The sequence below is a fragment of the Danaus plexippus genome, chromosome 6, assembly GCF_018135715.1.
Source record: "Danaus plexippus chromosome 6, MEX_DaPlex, whole genome shotgun sequence".
NCBI lineage: Eukaryota > Metazoa > Arthropoda > Insecta > Lepidoptera > Nymphalidae > Danaus > Danaus plexippus.
Window position 1 is genome coordinate 9,000,729 of NC_083540.1, and position 12,003 is coordinate 9,012,731.

The window sequence follows — 12,003 nt, forward strand, 5'->3', positions numbered from 1 at the left end:
CCATAAATTAAATAAAGTCAATATTTCTAGCAGACGAGCGTAAAGTGTACTTCAGCACGCGTTTCGGGCAAATATATATTCGGATACAGTTTTTTCACAAGAATTTTTTTTTATTGTTTGAAATTCACTAAGAGGATATCAAATATTTAATAATATATGACATATATTTCTTTTAACATTTATTTTACATTAAATTCTTACAATACCAATGATTTTATTATGTTAAGAACTCCATATCGTGATTATACGTACGTATGTGGTCGCAGAGAGATCTATTTATAAGCAAATGTATTTTGAGCTCAAAATACTACATCCGAACTCGTTTGACCAACAACAAATTGTATGGAACAAAGCTTACTATGTTTGTAACACTCTAGGTCTGTGGGAGTTGAAATGTTAAGATGCACATCGAAACAAGGATGCACTACACTCGCAACTTTGTAACTGTAGGTACTGCGTAATTGTTTTACTTCGAGGACTTTCCTTTAGTGGATTGTTATAAAAAACTTTTATTACGCCTCATGAAGAATATGAAACAATATTTTATCTGCATACAGTTATCATATAATGTCTATGGAAAAAAATACTTAATTAAACATCCTTGAAAAAAACTGAAGATAAAAACATAAAAGTAACCATAAATTCTAAAAAATATTATTATTCTGACTTAATTAAGAGTGATATCGTTTTTTTGGTAACAACTGTTGTTTGCAAGCGTTCTCTGAAAATATACAAACTTGGAAATTCGTACGCCATATTGCGCGGTTCAACCGCTTCCTGAATCTCAGTCAGTGTACACTAATTGAAAGTCCTGTCTCTTGGGCGACCGCTTGAATTGGAATACGTTAATTAAAATCTATACCAAATGTTTTCAGTATTTAAAAAGCACATTATTACTGCGATTCTTTTAGAGATTTTCTTTGCTATATTATATAAGTCTTTATATATTTCAAGTACGTATTTAGTTCACTAACGAGATGTATTTTAGTCACTTAATTCTAGGGTTCAAATTTCACTCCTTTGCTTTAACTGAAGAATCGACACCGTCAAAGGAAAATCGAGTTAACAGCAGTCTCTAATTTGTAGTAATTTAATCCAATCTTGCTTCCAAAGGGTTACATGAGATTTCTGTTCAGGATTTTTTGTACAATCATCGGAATTCTACGAAACATTTCTGATTTATTAAAATAAGTCACTATTATTAATAATATTTGAATGTTTTAAAGCCATTTAGTTTTAAGAATAATATTGAATACAGCATTTAAATAATTTAACATGGATAAAATTTACTGGATTCTAATAGAATCTTGTTATAAGAGATTAGAATAAGCGGGATTATATGTTTAATCTAATATTGATAAAGGACTAACATCGCTGCGCTTTGTAATCACAGCCTTCGAGCAAGTTAACTAAGGCCAGATGAGATGGGGTGAAACAGGGCAGTATGAACAGTCTGGACCTGACGACTCGTCGGTTATAGAACATGATAATTAATAAGTCGACTGTCCAGTTACAGCAAAGGCGATATTATCAGCGTATAATGGTGAAGTTAATTCGTATATCTTCGTATAATACAGGATATTTATTTGTTACGTACAAAAAAAATACAATTGAAAATTTGTACATATATACACATATATATATAATTTTTTTTAAATAATATGTTTCAATGGAAGTGGAAAACACATAGTAAAATGCTTTATATTTATCACGATGCTCCAGTACTCTGGATTAGGGTCGGATAGGCGGCATTGCTTTGAAAATATAAGATAAAAAGGAAAACTCACCTCAGCGCTCCTCTCGCCGCGAGAGGTAATATACCAAAAGATTTTATTTTATTTTAGCGTACATTTTTAGTGAAATAATTTTGTTAAACGTTAATTCAAATTTTATGTAATATATATCCGTAGATATTTTTAAATATAACAAAACAATTACACTTTCATGTTTTATATTAACGTTTTGTTTGATTTTTTTATTTTTTTTTATTTACGAGATCGCCGTTGGTTTGAAGTCATGAACAGCGAGATGTTAAAAATAAGTAGAAATTTAAAAAAAAATGTCACTTAGAATGAAGTGAATGCGGACTATGGCGCAGATATTAAACTCACAAAGGCGTTTGTTTCAACCGTTCTCACAGCTTGTTGCTCGGTTGAACTTCTCCTCTATTTAAAAACCACTATTAACCCATTGTTTTTAATTACTGTAAGTGTCTGAACGATTGTTCCAGCAGTCTTTATAGAATACCTTATCCGAATGAACTTTTCATCCATTTGTTATAAAATCTTTTAATCCATATTTATAAATATAAATAAGGAATTTATTTTATTTTAATCCTCACATATACATAAACATAGAATATTATCAATTGTTTACAGAACTCTTAAGAATATAGGCCGCATTCACAATCTTTTCTAATTCTTTTCTCAATTCAACTAATGTATAAATATTCCTATTAATCCAAGTTCGCTTGGTATAGAAAATACATAAAATTTACAAGTTAATTCATATCTAAAAAAATAATTGTAGCATCATAACATTAGATTTGTTTAAGAGGGTTATAAAAGCCTCAGTCATAGGTTACATACGTCACGATTGCTATATCGTTTCATCAACATCTGGAGGAGAAACAAATCTTAAGCTATGATTATTTCAGAAACAGAAGTTTCCAGTTAATCGATGTGTAAATAGCAATTAACACGGGATGCAGCAAACAGTGAGGTGGATATAACTGTCGATTTATTTACATTGATGAAATTTGTTCCGCGGTTTGTATTTAATTTGCTTTTGCCTTACAATATTTTTCATTTCGGCGTTTATCGGTCAAGCGCTGGTCGCTTTTCACAGCGAATATAGACGGAAATAAATTTAGAGTCAGCATTCCTATAATTACCGACCGAATGTTTTGTATACAAAGGGAAAAAACGTTGGAACTGATCGCTCGGTTTTGATGAATCTTTTTAAAACGCAAAACTTGTATGATATTGAATGATTGATGATAAATGTGATATTAATTACCTAACACAATATATGTATTATGTTCTTTGTATAGCTGTAAGTAACTGAGCAAATCGTCGCTGTTAAAGTGCCTTGACTTCAATAAAAACAAAGTGCTTGTAATAACGAATTTTATAACAAATGTCACTTTGAATTTCCTTTTTCAAAAATTTGGTTTTATATACTCCAAAATGTGGAAGAATTATAATTGCAATTAAAACTACAATGACCACATTGTAATGGCTTAATATTTCGCGAACCTAGACGATGATATTTAAAATTGAAGCAATGTTATTCAAAATTTCCTATTATAATTAACAATTCTAATTTTATAGCTCAGTTTTAAACTTATAAGAGTTTTAATTTCCAAACCTACCAACCATTCATTGAGTTATTGAGCAGCTAAAACCAGTTATTGAGCACAAACTAAAAAGAGAAATGTGTTCGAATACAAATTCTAGTAACTGAATAAAATCTTAAAATATATCTTTTTCTCACTTCTCGTGTCAAAAGACATTTCTTTGATGAACGAATCGTTGAACACAAAGAAATATGTCATTGTCATTTGACACAGAGCTCGATAAATTCCTAATAGTTTTAGAAAAACATTTAAGATCCAAGAAAAATCTTTGAATTCTCTATCAATGAGATTTTTTATCATAGCTCTTTAAGTCAACAACATAACACAGGTTGGTGATATGTCAGATATATCAAGCTTCCGTAAAACGACTACGATTATTTTACTATCTCAAATGAGAACACGTTTGATTAACGGTCAAATTCAATTAGCTCGGCCAGCAACGGCACTTCGGATCGACGTAACGAGTTTCGTAACGCAAACATTACAATAAAATGGATTTTTAGACTTAAATGGTTTTTTTGCTGTTAAAGATGAATTCCAAATGACAACGTCTTCTGCAGTTTCAATTTATCTAGTAAATGCTGGTTTTAATCGTATTATCGCTTTTATGTACTTTAAATCTTGCTCGTTTTATTAATTAATGAACCAGTTCCGATGCCTTGGACAATATCATGATTGCTACTATATTTTGGGTGCAATATTCAAACTACTAAACAACACGGGCATGTGTTCAACATGTTCGCCAAAAATTTTACGAAGCTACAAACTGGTGAAAAACACAGCCGAGATGAATTCCCAAAAAAAGCTCTCAAATACTTTTTGCAACTGCTGTCACGAAACGTTTGGTATTTTTTGGGACGACATAGCTTCAGGCAGAATGTTATCGGACTTAGAATTGAATTGACTTGTTCTTACGCCATGGTAATATTCAAACATATTTTTTATCTGTGGTAAATTATTTATTCGCTATTTTTAATAAAAGACTCGATTAACTTTTTATTACAACTTATAACTATTGGCAAAATATATTTCCCCAGACCTAAGTCGATAAAAACTTTCGTGATATCAAGTTTAAATAAATGTAGCTATTCATTTGGAGCAAGCCGTTTCATACTATGTAGCGTTCAGATAGATCTTTCCGTTATCGATCGTGTTCTCCTGAGCTGATTGAATTTAACTTCAAATGGAGTTAACTTACTTCTCCCATAATATAAACCACCTTTATTACTTTTGATGAGATAAATTTTCAAACTTTTTCGCTTTACACTTAGCGGAGATCAAAGGATTTGGAATTGATGCGCGGAAAATAATCTAAAAGGGATTTCTAGTATATTTATGGTATTACTTACTTCTTTGTCTTTTTATTTTTGGTAAATGGAGTTATCCATGTCGAAGTACATGGTTTACAAGCTAACTGTCGTGATTACTTCCTGTATAAGAGTGCATTGTATAGATCAGTTTTATATGAAGGACGGAACGACCATACTAAACAAAGAAACGGTGACAACTCCCTTTGTCAGATTCATATAAGAGACAATAGACAACTTTATTATAAGCGATAAACGTAGATGCTACATATATGTATGACATAAAAGAAATTGGTAGAAGTATTATATTTCGTAATTATAACGATTTTTACGTTTTCTTTATATTATTTTTACGGTCAATCCATCACAATATATTTTTTTTTGTGATCAGTCTGTGATTAGCGATATTAATTATATATAATATCAAAACTTTGATTTTTTTTTAGTTCAATCACGTTTTCATGATTCCCGTGTTGCGTTTGGAAAGATAGAACCGGATTGTAAATTTTAACAGTTTATGAACATACTTTTCGATTCTGATCATAAACCGTAGAACTTTAAGTAAACTACATATTTTTCTTAATATTATAAAGTTATATGTGAGTAAGAGAATATTTTTCAAATACATCATGTCTTCATCGATTCAATAAATCTCCGCCGCCAGTTTCTTACCACCGAGGCCCTCCAGGCTTACCAATCCTTTAACAGCCAGCACAATCACTTATCTGAATCGATTGATAAACAAACGCGGTAGGCGGACGCCTGTTGCGCGCACGAGGGTACACTCACCGGGAATCAGGGCGAGCAGCGCCAAGGCCACCAGCATCGGGGCCATGGCGGCGACGCGCGGGCATACCACACCCGCGCCCGCTGCGCTAGCACGCCGGCGCGCTCATGCGGCCTGACACTACCTGCGGCCGGCCCGAGCGGCGCTCGGCGCGGGACTGGGCTCGACTACCCCGGCACCCCTCACCCACCCCCTCCAGCTGCGCAGCCTTCAGGTGCGCGAGTTGCGACCTGAGGCCTCAGCCCTGCCCCTTGAAAATCCTCTTCGGATTAGGCCATTGTGTGGGCAAGCTGGGAATGTAGAACATCCTAGCGAGTGATGGCAAGTGGGCCACCGTCAAGGTCGCATGCAGCCCTCGCCCTATACATTCCCTTCGCATTTTATAATATTCAACAATGTGTGCGACTCGGGCCGCTTCCTTCGCAAATTAATATTCATTATAACTATACATTCCCATTCACCTTGTTTAACATCATATATATATCTCACCTTATTACAATATTCTAAAAGATATAAATTCGCTACCTTAAATATTACTCACCGCTCTATTCCACTTGCACAAACAAGCAATTTCTTCCATGTTTACTGTTGCGGTCCTCGGAAAACAAGATACAGGAAAATAAGAACATTACAACGTAGTTTTATGAGCTAAAGGTTTCGTCGGGTAATAAAGTAGCTACATCCGTGAGGCTAGCCACCGTATACGTCACGTCAAGTAATACTAATCAATCACACTCGTGAAAATTAAAAAGAAGAAGAAAAAACGAATATCAAGGCGAGCACCAGGATGTATATTAACTAATCCCTCTCGAACAGAATATTTTTCTGACTTTCCCTAATTGATCTTTTAATATGGACCATTTCTCAGTTCTCGAGTATTCTTAGTTCTAACAAAGGAAACTAAAACTACAATTAATAGTGACTCAGTATCGTCGCCATACTTCTCGCCTAAATAACAGTTTATATATAATAAAAAGCGAGCTAAGGGTTCGTTAAATATATTTTGTAGACAACGATAATAATCTCAAGGAAACTTTTCTTTTGAATTTTGTTTCAAATTACTTTTATTGCTGTTTACGCTCAGCTTGAAATTTTATAAGAATATTCGCCTTCAAATATCTAAACAAAAACAAGTAACTTCAGATAAAGTTACTCTCCCAACAAAGGTGTTTATTTAATTAATAGTGTATTAATATTTAACAATAACGGAAGATGACATCTTATACAAAGAACCCGAATATAAAAGGGGATCCATCGAACGTTTTTAAGTGCTGCCTGTCTTGACAAAGCGTTCATGGGAATTGGCGAGAACAGTTCAGTTGCACCCTTAGTAAGAATTTAGATTCGAACTTGCGATACTCATAGATCACATGGATTATGTATAAAAACGACGAAACGGTTCGTTTCGAAACAAACGATGAAAACTCGTGCTTATAGTTCAACATCATACAAACGTCTGTAGCGGATTCCTCTGGAAGAATGCGAATATTGTTCTAAGGAGACATTTAATAACTTTTATATGTTAGCAATAAAAAATCCATGTAACATGGAAATATTTCTCCCTTCTTTTATAGCTTAGATATTAATACACATTGTACACAGACAAACTCGTGCGAATTTATCACTATTAAACTACAGAATACTTAACAGATTTTGATGCGATTTTCACTTAAAAACATTGAAATTTACGATCATATTTGGTTGTACAATTTATATGAGTAGTATCAATTTTATTGTAATATTAAGATAATAGTTGAAAATGTAAGAAAATCCAACTTTGAAATGCAATTACAGTATATGATGGACACCTTCCTGTATATGGAATACCTAAAATGCTGGCTGATGTTTGACTTTTTAAAAATATTAAATTTGTAAGGATTTTATTTCTAAACCTTTTACAATAAATGACTATATACTAAGGATACGTAACAGTAGACTGTCCACTAATAATCATCGCAATGGAAATATATTAAATTAAAAATATTCAATTCACCACATTATGAAAATAAAATAAAAGTACAAGAGGAACATTTGCAAATCTATATACAGCTTATGAAAAAGCAAAATTAAAGCAATGTCAAATTCTGATTACCATGATCGGAACGAAGAATTCCTCTTAAAGGACTCTCCGTCTCGCGTAGCTCCGCGTGTATTTCTGATGCAAACTTAACCTTAATCTTTGAGCTGTGTAATGAAAACGTACTTCTTGTAGCCAGTTGGCGGCGTAACAAGTTTCAGATTTGCTTTTATCCTAGTTTTATGTTCCATTTAACTTACGATTATTTTTAGTTTTTTATAGTTTTTGTTTAAATTCATTTGTTTTATGAACATTACTAACGCAGACCAACTTTAGCTAGTTAAAAGATGATTAGATATATATTTTTTACTTTACTACGTCAAAATTACAATAAAATAAAAGGTGGCAGTTTATATTTATATATTTTTTTTTGTGTAAGATCCTATTGCTTCCTTAATCATAATAATCAATACATCGTTAGCTAAAATCGGAACATGTTTGACGTGTTTCGTCAGTGTCAGTTATTTAACGATCTAACGTTCGTTTCGATGTATATACTAATATATATTGTGAATAACTACAAGGAATCTGTTCTTCTCGTTATTTTCTACTAAATAATTAATTGCAAGTTGGACAAGGTTGTAAACAACGATCTTTTGTGAAGAACCCTCGGGCATGATCTTGTCTTTTATAACAAAAATATTTGGAATTATTGTCTTTCATGGCACGCGTTGTGCTAACATATTTTCAGTAATGACTTTATTAGCAGACAATTTAAATAAGAAACTTTCTATAGCATGGCAAGAAAAAAAACATCCAAACCAATACTTGAATAGAATCATCATGAAGTAGGAAATTACGTCTTATCAGTTTATTTTACTGTTTATTAGAAGGTAATAATGTTTATTATAGTTCGCAAAGAACAAAGTAAGTATATACAGACTATTACTTAAATAATGAACCTGAAGAATTTGCTAAATTAATGTAGATGATAAAGTCATTACGTTAATGAGACGAATTTCCACACTTTTCCCCACTCGCTTTGTTTTAGAAGAGAAAAAGATCAGGTCGTGTATGTATATATTTTTAATGTTTACTGTGTATTAACGAAAAGTTGATAAAAATATTTGAAGTTTGAAATATTCTGGGCTAAATAAAATACAAACTAACGAAACCCCTTCAAATAAAAATTGTACAGAAAGAAAAATTCTCCATCACGTACTCAGACTAAAGATTTTCACTTGTGACTTCCGATAGGGACCTATACAGCATCCGGTGTATAGAACTTTGAAATGCTATACTTGAGCTTCATTCAGTGTTATAACAAAATACCTTTACCTTTATTACACCTTATCTATTTTCGTAACTTCATGCATCCAATTAAACATTTTTATCTATTCAGCATAAAGAACTGTATGAAAAACAAATGTACATCTGGCTCCCTAAATACGAAGCTTCTATGAAACGGAAATAATCAACGTTATAAAAATGCTAAACAAACCAAAGTATATATAGCATACAGTAGCACATTACAATAGAATTTAACAATCTTGTAAACAAACGTGATCAGCTGATATGTATTGATAGACTTGTCTATGCCCCTAGTGATGTTAGTATCCTTTAAGATACTTTAAAAAAGCCTTAAATTTATTATAATTAATACTTCTATTGTATATACTTATATATAGTTTATTTATTATGAGCTTTTTGATTGAGTTTAGAAATGCAGAACGAGTTACACATAGTAGATTTTTGCTTTCCAATAGCACTAAATTAGCGCTCTCTAATTAATGATTGGTCGCCAGCACTGCTAAAATTTTATCTCAATGCGTTCCAGCTAACTCTGTCAGATCTGTTTAAGGTAACGTAAAAACTTGCTCTGTCGGTGGGGAGGCAGTTGTACCTGCTAAGTATTTGCTGGTGGGATGTTAAGTACTCCTGGATAGCGGTCAATACTCGCGTCGTCACTTCAGGGTTTTAGAAATCACACGTAAAGCGCTTAGTCTTTCGGTAGCCAGGACGCAAAAAAACATAACCACAAACGAACGATCAATAGATTTTGTGAAAAAAGGTAATAGGACTATAAAATCAAACGTCAAGCACTACTGCATTCTTAAAGCGGCTCCGGATTGGACTATAATTATGGATACGTATGAGTAACAATATAAAATATCAGAGCATATTTGTGCGGTAAAGTCGAAACCAGCATATTTCTGTGTTTAAGAATTTTAAAGCGCGTTGTGTTAAAAGAGCTGACGGTTCCTTGGGAAACCAACTTCCCTAAAGACCATGCCATTAAGGTCAATAAGTCTTAGGAGCTCATTAGCGATTTTAAAAAATGTTTAATTTGTACTTTTTAGTAGTATCTATATTTTGTTTCGCCTGCTAAATACCAAGAAAAAAATGCAATTTTACTTCCCAGTTTTATCTGATTTTCATTAGAGCCTGTTTAACAAACTATAGTGTTTGGTATAATCAGATTTTAATATTTGTGAGTTGGTTAAAAATTATAAATATCTTTATATATAAAAGAAAGTCGCGTTAGTTACACTATTTATTACTAAAGATAGGCTTATGCTGAAAATTGGTGGAGATAGTTTAGAACTAGGTAAAGGACATAGGATACTTTTCATACAATCGAAAAAAAATTAAAACCATCTTATTTACTGCTTTAAGGAGAAACAGAGTTTGACCGGTCAGCTATACATTACTAATTTTGAAAGTGACGCAGACCATGTCGCGAACAAAAACTAATTCATTATATATTTATCGTATACAACACTCACTCTTCAAAGATAAATAGACTTTGATGAGTAAAAAATTATCGTGTCAATTAGACAAATCAATTTGGCAGTAAATTTTTGTGTTAAATTATTTTACCAAAAAAACATATGTATATACACAGTTGTTTAATGGTGAAAAGATTGTTTAAAACAGTAGTGGGTTCATGGAGATGTAATTATTATCAGAACTAACATTCAATTGTACGTAAGAACGGAGTAATCGTGGTCAATTGCTTTGTTTACAATATTGCCAAATTCTATTGAAATTAACTAAAGTTTCTTTTTTGATTAATACTAATTTTTTATTTCAATTGTTGGCAATATATCGAGATAATCTGTAGGATTATTCAAACGTTTTTTTATTATCTAGTCTAACTAGTCTTAAAAAGACAAATTTATCAAATAGCAAAATGTTATTAACTGGTTACTGGGATGCTTGTGAAGTCATTATAATCGGTTAACTTCCGTAAGGCAAAAAAATAAATCCAATACACTAGTGCACTACGTCGTTTACTAGAAAAAACTAAAGAGGTACATCCGGTACGACTGAGAAAGAAAAAGTGTTTCACTAAAAAAACGCTTACGTTCAGATATAAAAAAGCCAAAACCACATTGAACTACATTTTGCAGATTCGCCGGAATTTATTTTTTATCAAATTATACACGTTTCGCTAAACCAATGGAAACTATAACTTGATTGTGTTGACATATTTTTTTTTTTTCATATAATCGAGGCCGAAAACTTTTCAATCGATCCCAAAACCAACGCAGGTGTCACAGCTGCTCTATACAAGTTATCTTTTAGTTCAAAGTTCATCATACGGTCACCTTCACACCTGCGCCATTTTAACTTTGTAACTGAAAGCTGAGTAAAATATTAAATTTTGACAAAGGTCAACAAATACTTAATCGCGTTTTCGTTATACAGTGACCATATTTTTATTTTTAATTATTATACCTGGCAGCTTAAAAAACATAGTATGATTTGTAAAATTATACACAGAAAATATTTTTTAAGCATAGATTATAAAAACATTTTATACATATAAATTATATGGGTCTGTGTCTCACCCCTAGAGGTGTTTAGATAAAGGATAAGTACTCTATAAACCAAACGGCCAAATCTCTTCAAGGCTCATTAAATATCTAAAGAACTTTTACTCCAGCACAAAGCACCTCTCAGTTTCATAACCGTTAAATACCCTAACCCTCACACAGCTACGGAAAACAAAATTAATAACATTGATTTTTTAATTTCTTCCAAAAATTTTGTAGATGAAATATGTACCTTAATACCGGTAGTTAAACAATGGTAATCTCAAAATATCACAACTATTTAAAAGCAAACACGCGAGACTAAATAAAACATATGTGTTGTTATTTCATTTTCATCGTCGGTCAAGAATTTAAATTTATATCTATTATAAAGGGTGGCTGAACAAAACATGTAACATTTATAACAAACATCGATAATCCCTTTTTATATTTTCCATTATTAAAAACAACAACCATTTTTCTAAACTTAGACCTCTATTTTTATATAATTAATGCTAATGTGTGACAAACACCTATTTTACGAGATTTATTGTGCGAGATTTTACATCAATTCAATACATAAATGTACGAACAACTTTCATTTAATCCGTACATAAAAGTTCCGTAATAGTATCATTATTATAATGAACCCATTATTAGCGTTAACGTCAAAAAAGGAAACTTTTTTTTTATAATGCAGTGTTTTATCCCTTTTG

The 12,003-nt window shown here is 32.0% G+C and overlaps 1 protein-coding gene across 3 annotated transcripts in view; it reads right to left on the reverse strand.

Moving 5' to 3' along the window:
• The window catches only part of LOC116778473 (neuronal acetylcholine receptor subunit alpha-7), a 56,098-nt gene extending 50,505 nt beyond the window's left edge, over positions 1–5,593 (reverse strand). For all 3 annotated transcript variants that reach the window (XM_032672518.2, XM_032672503.2, XM_032672533.2), the window contains exon 1: positions 5,455–5,593. In XM_032672518.2, coding sequence (XP_032528409.1) covers positions 5,455–5,500 — 46 coding nt within the window. In that variant the 5' untranslated portion in view covers positions 5,501–5,593. The remainder of the gene's footprint in view (positions 1–5,454) is intronic.
• Positions 5,594–12,003: the final 6,410 nt, after the last annotated feature.